The 18317-nt window shown below is 43.7% G+C and overlaps 1 protein-coding gene across 1 annotated transcript in view; it reads left to right on the top strand.

Annotated features, from left to right (window-relative positions):
- The window catches only part of LOC140350546 (cocaine- and amphetamine-regulated transcript protein-like), a gene marked incomplete at its 5' end in the record, with an annotated part of 4102 nt that extends 1275 nt beyond the window's left edge, over positions 1-2827 (top strand). The window contains 2 exons of the mRNA XM_072436129.1: positions 2463-2546; positions 2709-2827. Of these exons, the coding sequence (XP_072292230.1) occupies positions 2463-2546; positions 2709-2816 (192 nt within the window). The remainder of the gene's footprint in view (positions 1-2462; positions 2547-2708) is intronic.
- Between the last annotated feature and the right edge of the window lie 15490 nt (positions 2828-18317).

The following is an 18317-nucleotide window of genomic DNA, read 5'->3' as shown; positions in this document are numbered from 1 at the left end:
TGTGTCTTTGACTTGTCTGTTTTTCCCAAACCACCGGCTGGTCCTGCAGCTGTTCAGAGGCTGGTCCTGCAGCTGTCCAGAGGCTGGTCCTGCAGCTGTTCAGAGGCTGGTCCTACAGCTGTTCAGAGGCTGGTCCTGCAGCTGTTCAGAGGCTGGTCCTGCAGCTGTTCAGAGGCTGGTCCTGCAGCTGTTCAGAGGCTGGTCCTACAGCTGTTTAGAGGCTGGTCTTGCAGTTGATCAGATGATGATCTGCAGCTGTTCAAAGGCTGGTCCTGCAGCTGTTCAGAGGAGACGCATAAGTGATGGCACAGGTGCACTGTTTATGGAAATGATAAACTTTGAAAATTTCTCATGTTCTAATGTAAATGATTTGTTGAACAAGTGTTTTGAATGTTCTGGACACCATTGCCCCTGTGAAGGCTGCAGAAGTTGCCATGGAGACATGATGATTGGGTCAGGGACAGAAAAGGGAGTGTCACGGGCCCAACGGAAATGAAAGCTCCAGGTTCAAAAAGAGATTTACAAAGATGAACAACCTCATTTTATGTAGAACTAGAGAAAGTTATTTGTCTGAAATAAGAAGCTGCAGTAACAACTGGCGTGTCCTGTTGCCACAGTTACAGATGAACAAACCCTCCAGCTCTGCTGCCGTTAGGACTCATGTCCACATCAAGTGTCATGAGTCTGTATTATTCTTTAATGGCAAAGTTCAGGGTTTAAAATAAACAGGGATTTCATATCGTCTAAAAATGTGTTGAATTTTTCAGACCGGAGACATAAAGGGACAGAAACACCCTTCAGTCCTATCTGGAAGACAGGAAGTACTTTGTGTCTCAGACCACACGCCCCTGACCTGTGGAGTGCCCCAAGGGTCAGTACTGGGACCCCTTCTGTTCAACCTCTACATGCTGCAGTTAGGTCATGGACCGGCCTCCTGCTGGTGCCAGAGTCAGGACTAAACATGGACCGGCCCCTCCTCCTCCCGCTGCCCCAGCAGCCTTGGAAAATCATAATCGAAAAGGTCATCCACAGAGTTCATCCACAGAGTTCATCCACAGAGGTCATCACAGAGGTTATCACAGAGGTCATCCACAGAGTTCATCCACAGAGTTCATCCACAGAGGTCATCACAGAGGTTATCACAGAGGTCATCCACAGAGTTCATCCACAGAGTTCATCCACAGAGGTCATCACAGAGGTTATCACAGAGGTCATCCACAGAGTTCATCCACAGAGTTCATCCACAGAGGTCATCACAGAGGTCATCACAGAGGTTATCACAGAGGTCATCCACAGAGGTCATCACACAGAGGTCATCCACAGAGGTCATCACACAGAGGTCATCCACAGAGGTCATCACAGAGGTCATCACAGAGGTCATCCACAGAGGTTATCACAGAGGTTATCACAGAAGTCATCCACAGAGGTCACCACAGAGGTCATCCACAGAGGTCATCACAGAGGTCATCACAGAGGTCATCCACAGAGGTCATCTACAGAGGTCATCACAGAGGTCATCACAGAGGTCATCCACAGAGGTCATCCAAAGAGGTCATCCACAGAGGTCATCCACAGAGGTCATCACAGAGGTCATCACAGAGGTCATCCACAGAGGTCATCCACAGAGTTCATCCACAGAGGTCATCCACAGAGGTCATCACAGAGGTTATCACAGAGGTCATCACAGAGTTCATCCACAGAGTTCATCCACAGAGGTCATCACAGAGGTCATCACAGAGGTTATCACAGAGGTCATCCACAGAGGTCATCACACAGAGGTCATCCACAGAGGTCATCACACAGAGGTCATCCACAGAGGTCATCACAGAGGTCATCACAGAGGTCATCCACAGAGGTTATCACAGAGGTTATCACAGAAGTCATCCACAGAGGTCATCCACAGAGGTCATCACAGAGGTCATCACAGAGGTCATCCACAGAGGTCATCCACAGAGGTCATCACAGAGGTCATCCACAGAGGTCATCACAGAGGTCATCACAGAGGTCATCCACAGAGGTTATCACAGAGGTTATCACAGAAGTCATCCACAGAGGTCACCACAGAGGTCATCCACAGAGGTCATCACAGAGGTCATCCACAGAGGTCATCCACAGAGGTCATCACAGAGGTCATCCACAGAGGTCATCACAGAGGTCATCCACAGAGGTCATCACAGAGGTCATCCACAGAGGTCATCACAGAAGTCATCCACAGATTGTCTGTATTAAAGCTTGACCGTGCACATAGTGAGAAGTCACATGAACCAGACAGAATTCAGGAGTTTGAAGCATAAAACAAACGATGGTCCATCACAAAGTGTTTGTCATTAACAATAAATTAAGTGACATTAGTTCTCTTTAAAAGTAAAGTTTGATTTCAGGTTTGATATTTGAAATCAGAATGTTCCAAACTGTTGCTTTAAATCTGACTATTGTGTTTGGTGTGATATATTTGTGTCCAGCTGGGGGAGCTGCAGGAGGTTCTGGAGAAGCTTCAGACCAAACGTCTCCCGCACTGGGAGAAGAAGTATGGACAAGTCCACACGGTGAGCACCTGTAGGAGGAGCACCTGTAGGAGGAGCACCTGTAGGAGGAGCACCTGTAGGAGGAGCACCTGTAGGCTGCTCTTCAACACTAATCTAACTTTAAATAACCTGTGGGCTTTACCAGACTCCTTTTTCTGAGTTTGTTTGTTTGTTTGTTTACAGTGTGATCTGGGCGAGTTGTGCGCCGTGAGGAAAGGAGCTCTTATCGGTAAACTCTGTGACTGTCGTCAGGGAGCGCTCTGCAACGTCTTCCTACTCAAGTGTCTGTAACCACGGCAACAGAAGATTTACATGGACCACAAAACATGCTTAGACCTGGTTTAGTCCTGGTTTAGTCCTGGTTTAGTCCTGGTTTAGACCTGGTTCAGACCTGGTTCGCACCTGGTTTAGTCCTGGTTTAGTCCTGGTTTGTTCAAAAACTGCTCATTCTGTTGTTAATAAAGTTCTAATGATTAATATTAGTGACGTTGGTGAAACGCTCAGAGTCTCAAGGTCGTTGTGATTTTGGGCTTTAAAAAAGCACATGGGTATGTCAGTGTTGCACATTGGTATGACAGTGTTGCACATGGGTATGACAGTGTTGCACATGGGTATGACAGTGTTGCACATGGGTATGACAGTATTGCACATGGGTATGTCAGTATTGCACATGGGTATGACAGTGTTGCACATGGGTATGACAGTGTTGCACATGGGTATGACAGTGTCGCACATGGGTATGACAGTGTTGCACATGGGTATGACAGTGTTGCACATGGATATGCCAGCATTGCACATGGGTATGACAGCATTGCACATGGGTATGACAGTGTTGCATATGGGTATGACAGTATTGAACATGGGCATGACAGTGTTGCACATGGGTATGACAGTGTTGCACATGGGTATGACAGTGTTGCACATGGGTATGACAGTGTTGCACATGGGTATGACAGCATTTGTTACGGCAGTTTCCTGTAAACAATGATCAAGTAAAGAGTAACCAGGCAATAACTTGAAGCAGAAACAGAGTCTCTCGGTCTCTCTCAAAAGGTGGAAGTTTATTCACGTGCACAGTGGATAAACACCCTCACTCTCCCTAAGACAAGTTCGTTCTGTCCCTACCTAACTTTACAAGTTACAAAGTACACCTTTTATAGGTGGTAACAAACATAACATAATCACAACCCAAATCAGCTCAAAAAGAGATAGACCAGACTATCACGTCTGTGACGGTTCCAGCTCTCTCTTCAGAGGTTTAATCTAAGACCATTTCCACACTGAATCCGGTCCTGACGCATTAATTGATGATTAAGAGGCGCCGGACAGTAGATATTCAGTATAATCAGGACCTCATATTCTTATCCCATCTGCACACAGGAGAACAACAAAGATATTAATTCCGTGACATGTCATGGCCTAAAACAACATTAGAATGACATGACATGACCCATTTTCTGCCATTACACATTGCACATGGGTATGACAGTATTGCACATGGGTATGTCAGTATTGCAAATGGGTATGACAGCATTGCACATGGGTATGACAGTGTTGCAAATGGGTATGACAGCATTGCACATGGGTATGACAGTGTTGCATATGGGTATGACAGTATTGAACATGGGTATGACAGCATTGCACATGGGTATGTCTGTATTGCACATGGGTATGTCAGTATTGCAAATGGGTATGACAGCATTGCACATGGGTATGACAGTATTGCACATGGTATGTCAGTGTTGAACATGGGTATGACAGTATTGCACATGGGTATGACAGTATTGCACATGGGTATGACAGTGTTGCACATGGGTAGGACAGTATTGCACATGGGTATGACAGCATTGCACATGGGTATGTCAGTATAGCAAATAGGTATGATAGCATTGCACATGGGTATGACAGTGTTGCATATGGGTATGACAGTATTGAACATGGGTATGACAGCATTGCACATGGGTATGTCAGTATTGCACATGGGTATGTCAGTATTGCAAATGGGTATGACAGCATTGCACATGGGTATGACAGTATTGCACATGTGTATGACAGTGTTGCACATGGTATGTCAGTGTTGAAGATGGGTATGACAGTATTGCACATGGCTATGACAGTGTTGCACAAGGGTATGTCAGTGTTGCACATGAGTATGACAGTATTTCACATGGGTATGTCAGTATTGCACATGGGTATGAAAGTGTTGCTTAAGGGTATGTCAGTGTTGCACATGGGTATGATAGTGTTGCACATGGGTATGACAGTATTGCACATGGGTATGACAGTATTGCACATGGGTATGACAGTATTGCACATGGGTATGACAGTATTGCACATGGTTATGTCAGTATTGCACATGGGTATGTCAGTATTGCACATGGGTATGACAGTATTGCACATGGGTATGTCAGTATTGCACATGGGTATGACAGTATTGCACATGGGTATGTCAGTGTTGCACATGGGTATGACAGTATTGCACATGGGTATGTCAGTGTTGCACATGGGTATGACCATATTGCACATGGGTATGTCAGTATTGCACATGGGTATGACAGTATTGCACATGGGTATGTCAGTATTGCACATGGGTATGACAGTGTTGAACATGAGTATGACAGTATTGCACATGGGTATGACAGTGTTGCACATGGGTATGACAGTATTGCACATGGGTATGTCATTATTATACATGGGTATGACAGTGTTGCACATGGGTATGTCAGTATTGCACATGGGTATGTCAGTATTGCACATGGGTATGACAGTGTTGCAAATGGGTATGTCAGAGTTGCAACTGGGTATGACAGTATTGCACATGGGTATGACAGTATTGCACATGGTATGTCAGTGTCGCACATGGGTATGACAGTATTGCACATGGGTATGCCAGTATTGCACATGGGTATGACAGTGTTGCACATGTGTATGAGAGTATTGCACATGGGTATGAGAGTATTGCACATGGGTATGTCAGTGTTGAACATGGGTATGACAGAAATGCATATGGGTATGTCAGTATTTCACATGGGTATGACAGTATTGCACATGGGTATTACCGTATTGCACATGGCTATGACAGTTTTGCACATGGGTATGACAGTATTGCACATAGGTATGTCAGTGTTGCACATGGGTATGACAGTGTTGCACATGGGTATGTCAGTGTTGCACATGGGTATGACAGTGTTGCACATGGGTATGACAGTAATGCACATGGGTATGACAGTATTGCACATGGGTATGACAGTATTGCACATGGGTATGTCAGTATTGCACATGGGTATCACAGTATTGCACATGGGTATGACAGTATTGCACATGGGTATGTCAGTATTTCACATGGGTATGTCAGTATTGCACATGGGTATGAAAGTGTTGCTTAAGGGTATGTCAGTGTTGCATATGGGTATGATAGTGTTGCACATGGGTATGACAGTGTTGCACATGGGTATGATAGTGTTGCACATGGGTATGTCAGTGTTGCACATGGGTATGACAGTATTGCACATGGGTATGACAGTATTGCACATGGGTATGTCAGTATTGCACATGGGTATGACAGTATTGCACATGGGTATGTCAGTATTGCACATGGGTATGACAGTATTGCACATGGGTATGATAGTATTGCACATGGTTATATCAGTATTGCACATGGGTAAGACAGTATTGCACATGGGTATGACAGTATTGCACATGGGTATGTCATTGTTGCACATGGGTATGACAGTATTGCACATGGGTATGTCAGTGTTGCACATGGGTATGACAGTATTGCACATGGTATGTCAGTATTGCACATGGGTATGACAGTATTGCACATGGGTATGTCAGTATTGCACATGGGTATGACAGTAATGCACATGGGTATGACAGTGTTGAACATGAGTATGACAGTATTGCACATGGGTATGTCAGTGTTGCACATGGGTATGACCATATTGCACATGGGTCTGTCAGTATTGCACATGGGTATGACAGTATTGCACATGGGTATGTCAGTGTTGCAACTGGGTATGACAGTATTGCAAATGGGTATCACAGTATTGCACATGGTATGTCAGTGTCGCACATGGGTATGACAGCATTGCACATGGGTATGCCAGTATTGCACATGGGTATGACAGTGTTGCACATGTGTATGAGAGTATTGTACATGGGTATGAGAGTATTGCACATGGGTATGTCAGTGTTGAACATGGGTATGACAGTGTTGCACATGTGTATGAGAGTATTGCACATGGGTATGACAGTAATGCACATGGGTATGACAGTGTTGAACATGAGTATGACAGTATTGCACATGGGTATGTCAGTGTTGCACATGGGTATGACCATATTGCACATGGGTATGTCAGTATTGCACATGTATATGACAGTATTGCACATGGGTATGTCAGTGTTGCAACTGGGTATGACAGTATTGCAAATGGGTATCACAGTATTGCACATGGTATGTCAGTGTCGCACATGGGTATGACAGCATTGCACATGAGTATGCCAGTATTGCACATGGGTATGACAGTGTTGCACATGTGTATGAGAGTATTGTACATGGGTATGAGAGTATTGCACATGGGTATGTCAGTGTTGAACATGGGTATGACAGTATTGCATATGGGTATGTCAGTATTTCACATGGGTATGACAGTATTGCACATGGCTATGACAGTTTTGCACATAGGTATGACAGTATTGCACATAGGTATGTCAGTGTTGCACATGGGTGTTACAGTGTTGCGCATGGGTATGTCAGTGTTGCACATGGGTATCACATTGTTGCACATGGGAATGACAGTAATGCACATGGGTATGACAGTATTGCACATGGGTATGACAGTATTGCACATGGGTATATCAGTATTGCACATGGGTATCACAGTATTGCACATGGGTATGACAGTATTGCACATGGGTATGTCAGTATTTCACATGGGTATGTCAGTAATGCACATGGGTACGACAGCATTGCACATGGGTATGACAGTGTTGCACATGGGTATGTCAGTATTGCACATGGGTATGAGAGTATTGCACATGGGTATGACAATATTTCACATTGGTATGTCAGTATTCTACATGGGTATGACAATATTTCATATGGGTATGAGAGTATTGCACATGGGTATGACAGTATTTCACATGGGTATGTCAGTGTTGCATATGATTATGACAGTGTTGCACATGGGTATGACAGTATTGCAGATGGGTATGACGGTATTACACATGGGTATGTCAGTATTACACATGGGTATGTCAGTATTGCACATGGGTTTGACAGTATTGCACATGGGTTTATCAGTATTGCACATGTGTATGACAGTATTGCACATGGGTATGACAGTATTGCACATGGGTATGACAGTATTGCACATGGGTATGAGAGTATTGCACATGGGTATGTCAGTGTTGCACATGGGTATGACAGTATTGCACATGGGTATGTCAGTATTGCACATGCGTTTGACAGTGTTGAACATGAGTATGACAGTATTGCACATGGGTATGAAAGTGTTGCAGAAGGGTATGTCAGTGTTTCACATGGGTATGACAGTGTTGCACATGTGTATGACAATATTGCACAGGGGTATGTCAGTATTGCACATGGGTATGTCAGTATTGCGTATGGGCATGACAGTATTGCACATGGGTATGTCAGTATTGCAAATGGGTATGACAGCATTGCACATGGGTATGACAGTATTGCACATGTGTATGACAGTGTTGCACATGGGTATGTCAGTGTTGCAAATGGGTAAAACAGTATTTAACATGGGTATGTCAGTATTGCACATGGGTATGAAAGTGTTGCTTAAGGGTATGTCAGTGTTGCACATGGGTATGTCAGTATTGCACATGGGTATGACAGTATTGCACATGGGTATGACAGTATTGCACATGGGTATGACAGTATTGCACATGGTATGTCAGTGTTGCACAGGGGTATGACAGTATTGCACATGGGTACGTCAGTATTGCACATGGGTATGACAGTATTGCACATGGGTATGACAGTATTGCACATGGGTATGATAGTATTGCACATGGTTATATCAGAATTGCACATGGGTATGACAGTATTGCACATGGGTATGACAGTATTGCATATGGGTATGTCAGTGCTGCACACGGGTATGACAGTATTTTACATGGGTATGTCAGTGTTGCACATGGGTATGACCATATTGCACATGGGTATGTCAGTGTTGCAAATGGGTATGACAGTATTTAACATGTTTATGTCAGTATTGCACATGGGTATGAAAGTGTTGCTTAAGGGTATGTCAGTGTTGCACATGGGTATGTCAGTATTGCACATGGGTATGACAGTATTGCACATGGTATGTCAGTGTTGCACATGGGTATGACAGTATTGCACATGGGTATGTCAGTATTGCACATGGGTATGAGAGTATTGCACATGGGTATGACAGTATTGCACATGGGTATGATAGTTTTGCACATGGTTATATCAGTATTGCACATGGGTATGACAGTATTGCACATGGGTATGACAGTATTGCACATGGGTATGTCAGTGTTGCACATGGGTATGACAGTATTTTACATGGGTATGTCAGTGTTGCACATGGGTATGACCATATTGCACATGGGTATGTCAGTATTGCACATGGGTATGACAGTATTGCGCATGGGTATGTCAGTATTGCACATGGGTATGAAAGTTTTGCACATGGTTATATCAGTATTGCACATGGGTATGACAGTATTGCACATGGGTATGACAGTATTGCACATGGGTATGTCAGTGTTGCACATGGGTATGACAGTATTTTACATGGGTATGTCAGTGTTGCACATGGGTATGACCATATTGCACATGGGTATGTCAGTATTGCACATGGGTATGACAGTATTGCGCATGGGTATGTCAGTATTGCACATGGGTATGAAAGTTTTGCAGAAGGGTATGTCAGTGTTTCACATGGGTATGACAGTGTTGCACATGTGTATGACAATTTTGCACAGGGGTATGTCAGTATTGCACATGGGTATGTCAGTATTGCGTATGGGCATGACAGTATTGCATATGGGTATGACAGTATAGCACATGGATATGTCAGTGTTGCAACTGGGTATTGCACATGGGTATGACAGTATTGCACATGGTATGTCAATGTTGCACATGGGTATGTCAGTGTTGCACATGGGTAAGACAGTATTGCACATGGGTATGACAGTATTGCACATGGGTATGACAGTATTACACATGGGTATGTCAGTTTTGCACATGGGTATGACAGTATTGCACATGGGTATGTCAGTGTTGCAACTGTGTATTGCACATGGGTATGACAGTATTGCACATGGTATGTCAGTGTTGCACATGGGTATATCAGAATTGCACATGGGTATGAAAGTGTTGCACAAGGGTATGTCAGTGTTGCACATGGGTATGTCAGTGTTGCACATGGGTATGACAGTATTGCACATGGGTATGACAGTATTGCACATGGTATGACAGTATTGCACATGGGTATGTCAGTTTTGCACATGGGCATGACAGTATTGCACATGGGTATGTCAGTATTGCACATGGGTATGACAGTATTGCACATGGGTATGTCAGTTTTGCACATGGGTATGACAGTATTGCACATGGGTATGAAAGTGTTGCACAAGGGTATGTCAGTGTTGCACAAGGGTAGGTCAGTGTTGCACATGGGTATGACAGTATTGCACATGGGTATGACAGTATTGCACATGGGTATGACAGTATTGCACATGGTATGACAGTATTGCACATGGGTTTGTCAGTTTTGCACATGGGCATGACAGTATTGCACATGGGTATGTCAGTATTGCACATGGGTATGAAAGGGTTGCACATGGGTATGTCAGTGTTGCACATGGGTATGACAGTATTGCACATGGGTATGACAGTATTGCACATGGGTATGACAGTGTTGCACATGGGTTTGTCAGTTTTGCACATGGGTATGTCAGTGTTGCACATGGGTATGACAGTATTGCACATGGGTATGACAGTATTGCACATGGTATGTCAGTGTTGCACATGGGTATGACATTATTGCACATGGGTATGTCAGTATTGCACATGGTATGTCAGTGTTGCACATGGGTCTGACAGTATTGCACATGGGTATGACATTATTGCACATGCGTATGAAAGTGTTGCACAAGGGTATGTCAGTGTTGCACATGGGTATGACAGTATTGCTCATGGGTATGACAGTATTGCACATGGGTATATCAGTATTGCACATGTGTATGACAGTATTGCACATGGGTATGAAAGTATTGCACATGGGTATGACAGTATTGCACATATGTATGACAGTGTTGCACATGGCATGTCAGTGTTGAACATTGGTATGACAGTATTGCACCTGGGTATGTCAGTATTGCACATGGGTATGACAGTGTTGCACATGGATATTTCAGTGTTGCACATGGTATGTCAATGTTGCACATGGGTATGTCAGTGTTGCACATGGGTAAGACAGTATTGCACATGGGTATGACAGTATTGCACATGGGTATGACAGTATTACACATGGGTATGTCAGTTTTGCACATGGGTATGACAGTATTGCACATGGGTATGTCAGTGTTGCAACTGTGTATTGCACATGGGTATGACAGTATTGCACATGGTATGTCAGTGTTGCACATGGGTATATCAGAATTGCACATGGGTATGAAAGTGTTGCACAAGGGTATGTCAGTGTTGCACATGGGTATGTCAGTGTTGCACATGGGTATGACAGTATTGCACATGGGTATGACAGTATTGCACATGGTATGACAGTATTGCACATGGGTATGTCAGTTTTGCACATGGGCATGACAGTATTGCACATGGGTATGTCAGTATTGCACATGGGTATGACAGTATTGCACATGGGTATGTCAGTTTTGCACATGGGTATGACAGTATTGCACATGGGTATGAAAGTGTTGCACAAGGGTATGTCAGTGTTGCACAAGGGTAGGTCAGTGTTGCACATGGGTATGACAGTATTGCACATGGGTATGACAGTATTGCACATGGGTATGACAGTATTGCACATGGTATGACAGTATTGCACATGGGTTTGTCAGTTTTGCACATGAGCATGACAGTATTGCACATGGGTATGTCAGTATTGCACATGGGTATGAAAGGGTTGCACATGGGTATGTCAGTGTTGCACATGGGTATGACAGTATTGCACATGGGTATGACAGTATTGCACATGGGTATGACAGTGTTGCACATGGGTTTGTCAGTTTTGCACATGGGTATGTCAGTGTTGCACATGGGTATGACAGTATTGCACATGGGTATGACAGTATTGCACATGGTATGTCAGTGTTGCACATGGGTATGACATTATTGCACATGGGTATGTCAGTATTGCACATGGTATGTCAGTGTTGCACATGGGTCTGACAGTATTGCACATGGGTATGACATTATTGCACATGCGTATGAAAGTGTTGCACAAGGGTATGTCAGTGTTGCACATGGGTATGACAGTATTGCTCATGGGTATGACAGTATTGCACATGGGTATATCAGTATTGCACATGTGTATGACAGTATTGCACATGGGTATGAAAGTATTGCACATGGGTATGACAGTATTGCACATATGTATGACAGTGTTGCACATGGCATGTCAGTGTTGAACATTGGTATGACAGTATTGCACCTGGGTATGTCAGTATTGCACATGGGTATGACAGTGTTGCACATGGATATTTCAGTGTTGCACATGTGTATGTCAGTGTTGCACATGGGTATGACAGTATTGCACATGGTTATGATAGTATTGCACATGGGTATGACAGTATTGCACATGGGTATGACAGTATTGCACATGGGTATGTCAGTTTTGCAAATGGGCATGACAGTATTGCACATGGTATGACAGTATTGCACATGGGTATGTCAGTGTTGCAACTGGGTATTGCAAATGGGTATGACAGTATTGCACATGGTATGTCGGTGTTGCACATGGGTATGTCAGTTTTTGCACATGGGCATGATAGTATTAGACATGGGTATGTCAGTATTGCACTTGGCATGTCAGTGTTACACATGGGTATGACAGTATTACACATGGGTATGACAGTGTTGCACATGGATACGCCAGCATTGCAAATGGGTATGACAATATTGCACATGGGTATGAGAGTACTGCACATGGGTATGACAGTATTGTACATGGGTGTGACAGTGTGTCACATGGGTATGCCAGTATTGCACATGGGTTTGACAGTATTGCACATGGGTATGAGAGTATTGCACATGGGTATGACAGTGTTGCACATGGGTATGTCAGTGTTGCACATGGGTATGACAGTGTCGCACATGGGTATGTCAGTTTTGCAGATGGGTATGACAGTGTTGCACATGGTTATGACAGTGTTGCACACGGGTATATCAGTATAGCACATGGGTATGTCAGTATTGCACATGGGTATGACAGTGTTGCACATTTGTATGACAGTGTTGCACATGGGTATGACAGTATTGCACAAGGGTATGTCAGTGTTGCACATGGGTATGACAGTATTGCACATGGGTATGACAGTATTGCACATGGGTATGACAGTATTGCACATGGTATGTCAATTTTTCACATGGGTATGATAGTATTGCACATGGGTATATCAGTATTGCACATGGGTATGACAGTATTGCATATGGGTATATCAGTGTTGCACATGGGTATGACAGTATTGCACATGGTATGTCAATGTTGCACATGGGTATGACAGTATTGCACATGGGTATGACAGTATTGCACATGGGTATGAGAGTATTGCACATGGGTATGTCAGTATTGCAATTGGGTATGAAAGTGTTGCACAAGGGTATGTCAGTGTTGCACAAGCATATGTCAGTATTGCACATGGGTATGACAGTATTGCACATGGGTATGACAGTATTGCACATGGGTATGAGAGTACTGCACATGGGTATGACAGTATTGTACATGGGTGTGACAGTGTGTCACATGGGTATGCCAGTATTGCACATGGGTTTGACAGTATTGCACATGGGTAAGAGAGTATTGCACATGGGTATGACAGTGTTGCACATGGGTATGTCAGTGTTGCACATGGGTATGACAGTGTCGCACATGGGTATGTCAGTTTTGCAGATGGGTATGACAGTGTTGCACATGGGTATGACAGTGTTGCACACGGGTATATCAGTATAGCACATGGGTATGTCAGTATTGCACATGGGTATGACAGTGTTGCACATTTGTATGACAGTGTTGCACATGGGTATGACAGTATTGCACAAGGGTATGTCAGTGTTGCACATGGGTATGACAGTATTGCACATGGGTATGACAGTATTGCACATGGGTATGACAGTATTGCACATGGTATGTCAATGTTTCACATGGGTATGATAGTATTGCACATGGGTATGTCAGTATTGCACATGGGTATGACAGTATTGCATATGGGTATATCAGTGTTGCACATGGGTATGACAGTATTGCACATGGTATGTCAATGTTGCACATGGGTATGACAGTATTGCACATGGGTATGATAGTTATTGCATATGGGTATGAGAGTATTGCACATGGGTATGTCAGTATTGCAAATGGGTATGAAAGTGTTGCACAAGGGTATGTCAGTGTTGCACAAGCATATGTCAGTATTGCACATGGGTATGACAGTATTGCACATGGTATGTCAGTGTTGCACATGGGTATGACAGTATTGCACATGGGTATGTCAGTATTGCACATGGGTATGACAGTATTGCACATGGGTATGACAGTATTGCACATGGGTATGTCAGTATAGCACATGGGTTTGACAATATTGCACATGAGTATGACAGTATTGCACATGGGTATGACAGTATTGCACATGGGTATGACAGTATTGCACATGGGTATTTCAGTATAGCACATGGGTATGACAATATTGCACATGGGCATGACAGTATTGCACATGGGTATGTCAGTGTTGCAAATCGGTATGACCGTACAGCACATGGGTATGTCAGTATTGCAAATGGGTATGACAGTATTGCACATGGGTATGACAGTGTTGCACATTTGTATGACAGTGTTGCACATGGGTATGACAGTATTGCACATGGGTATGACAGTATTGTACATGGGTGTGACAGTGTGTCACATGGGTATGCCAGTATTGCACATGGGTTTGACAGTATTGCACATGGGTAAGAGAGTATTGCACATGGGTATGACAGTGTTGCACATGGGTATGTCAGTGTTGCACATGGGTATGACAGTGTCGCACATGGGTATGTCAGTTTTGCAGATGGGTATGACAGTGTTGCACATGGGTATGACAGTGTTGCACACGGGTATATCAGTATAGCACATGGGTATGTCAGTATTGCACATGGGTATGTCAGTGTTGCAAATCGGTATGACCGTACAGCACATGGGTATGTCAGTATTGCAAATGGGTATGACAGTATTGCACATGGGTATGACAGTGTTGCACATTTGTATGACAGTGTTGCACATGGGTATGAGAGTACTGCACATGGGTATGACAGTATTGCACATGGGTATGACAGTGTTGCACATGGGTATGTCAGTGTTGCACATGGGTATGACAGTGTCGCACATGGGTATGTCAGTTTTGCAGATGGGTATGACAGTGTTGCACATGGGTATGACAGTGTTGCACACGGGTATATCAGTATAGCACATGGGTATGTCAGTATTGCACATGGGTATGTCAGTGTTGCAAATCGGTATGACCGTACAGCACATGGGTATGTCAGTATTGCAAATGGGTATGACAGTATTGCACATGGGTATGACAGTGTTGCACATTTGTATGACAGTGTTGCACATGGGTATGAGAGTACTGCACATGGGTATGACAGTATTGTACATGGGTGTGACAGTGTGTCACATGGGTATGCCAGTATTGCACATGGGTTTGACAGTATTGCACATGGGTAAGAGAGTATTGCACATGGGTATGACAGTGTTGCACATGGGTATGTCAGTGTTGCACATGGGTATGACAGTGTCGCACATGGGTATGTCAGTTTTGCAGATGGGTATGACAGTGTTGCACATGGGTATGACAGTGTTGCACACGGGTATATCAGTATAGCACATGGGTATGTCAGTATTGCACATGGGTATGACAGTGTTGCACATTTGTATGACAGTGTTGCACATGGGTATGACAGTATTGCACAAGGGTATGTCAGTGTTGCACATGGGTATGACAGTATTGCACATGGGTATGACAGTATTGCACATGGGTATGACAGTATTGCACATGGTATGTCAATGTTTCACATGGGTATGATAGTATTGCACATGGGTATGTCAGTATTGCACATGGGTATGACAGTATTGCATATGGGTATATCAGTGTTGCACATGGGTATGACAGTATTGCACATGGTATGTCAATGTTGCACATGGGTATGACAGTATTGCACATGGGTATGACAGTATTGCATATGGGTATGAAAGTGTTGCACAAGGGTATGTCAGTGTTGCACAAGCATATGTCAGTATTGCACATGGGTATGACAGTATTGCACATGGTATGTCAGTGTTGCACATGGGTATGACAGTATTGCACATGGGTATGTCAGTATTGCACATGGGTATGACAGTATTGCACATGGGTATGACAGTATTGCACATGGGTATGTCAGTATAGCACATGGGTTTGACAATATTGCACATGAGTATGACAGTATTGCACATGGGTATGACAGTATTGCACATGGGTATGACAGTATTGCACATGGGTATTTCAGTATAGCACATGGGTATGACAATATTGCACATGGGCATGACAGTATTGCACATGGGTATGTCAGTGTTGCAAATCGGTATGACCGTACAGCACATGGGTATGTCAGTATTGCAAATGGGTATGACAGTATTGCACATGGGTATGACAGTGTTGCACATTTGTATGACAGTGTTGCACATGGGTATGACAGTATTGCACAAGGGTATGTCAGTGTTGCACATGGGTATGACAGTATTGCACATGGGTATGACAGTATTGCACATGGGTATGACAGTATTGCACATGGTATGTCAATGTTTCACATGTGTATGATAGTATTGCACATGGGTATGTCAGTATTGCACATGGGTATGACAGTATTGCATATGGGTATATCAGTGTTGCACATGGGTATGACAGTATTGCACATGGTATGTCAATGTTGCACATGGGTATGACAGTATTGCGCATGGGTATGACAGTATTGCACATGGGTATGAGAGTATTGCACATGGGTATGTCAGTATTGCAAATGGGTATGAAAGTGTTGCACAAGGGTATGTCAGTGTTGCACAAGCATATGTCAGTATTGCACATGGGTATGACAGTATTGCACATGGGTATGTCAGTATTGCACATGGGTATGACAATATTGCACATGGGTATGACAGTATTGCACATGGGTATGTCAGTATAGCACATGGGTATGACAATAGTGCACATGGGTATGACAGTATTGCACATGGGTATGACAGTATTGCACATGGGTATGACAGTATTGCACATGGGTATGTCAGTATAGCACATGGGTATGACAATATTGCACATGGGTATGACAGTATTTCACATGGGTATGTCAGTGTTGCAAATCGGTATGACCGTACAGCACATGGGTATGTCAGTATTGCACATGGGTATGACAGTATTGCACAAGGGTATGTCAGTGTTGCACATGGGTATGACAGTGTCGCACATGGGTATGTCAGTTTTGCAGATGGGTATGACAGTGTTGCACATGGGTATGACAGTGTTGCACACGGGTATATCAGTATAGCACATGGGTATGTCAGTATTGCACATGGGTATGACAGTGTTGCACATTTGTATGACAGTGTTGCACATGGGTATGACAGTATTGCACAAGGGTATGTCAGTGTTGCACAATGTTAATGACAGTATTGCACATGGGTATGACAGTATTGCACATGGGTATGACAGTATTGCACATGGTATGTCAATGTTTCACATGGGTATGATAGTATTGCACATGGGTATGTCAGTATTGCACATGGGTATGACAGTATTGCATATGGGTATATCAGTGTTGCACATGGGTATGACAGTATTGCACATGGTATGTCAATGTTGCACATGGGTATGACAGTATTGCACATTGGTATGACAGTATTGCATATGGGTATGAGAGTATTGCACATGGGTATGTCAGTATTGCAAATGGGTATGAAAGTGTTGCACAAGGGTATGTCAGTGTTGCACAAGCATATGTCAGTATTGCACATGGGTATGACAGTATTGCACATGGGTATGACAGTATTGCACATGGTATGTCAGTGTTGCACATGGGTATGACAGTATTGCACATGGGTATGTCAGTATTGCACATGGGTATGACAGTATTGCACATGGGTATGACAGTATTGCACATGGGTATGTCAGTATAGCACATGGGTATGACAATATTGCTCATGAGTATGACAGTATTGCACATGGGTATGACAGTATTGCACATGGGTATGACAGTATTGCACATGGGTATTTCAGTATAGCACATGGGTATGACAATATTGCACATGGGCATGACAGTATTGCACATGGGTATGTCAGTGTTGCAAATCGGTATGATCGTACAGCACATGGGTATGTCAGTATTGCAAATGGGTATGACAGTATTGCACATGGGTATGACAGTGTTGCACATTTGTATGACAGTGTTGCACATGGGTATGACAGTATTGCACAAGGGTATGTCAGTGTTGCACATGGGTATGACAGTATTGCACATGGGTATGACAGTATTGC

Source organism: Eucyclogobius newberryi, unplaced genomic scaffold (genome assembly GCF_026437365.1).
Source record: "Eucyclogobius newberryi isolate DKJ021-1_F unplaced genomic scaffold, fEucNew1.0.hap1 SCAF_71, whole genome shotgun sequence".
In the NCBI taxonomy this organism is placed as follows: Eukaryota; Metazoa; Chordata; class Actinopteri; order Gobiiformes; family Gobiidae; genus Eucyclogobius; species Eucyclogobius newberryi.
Note: the sequence above shows the minus strand (reverse complement) of the source record. Positions and strands in the feature narration are given on the sequence as shown.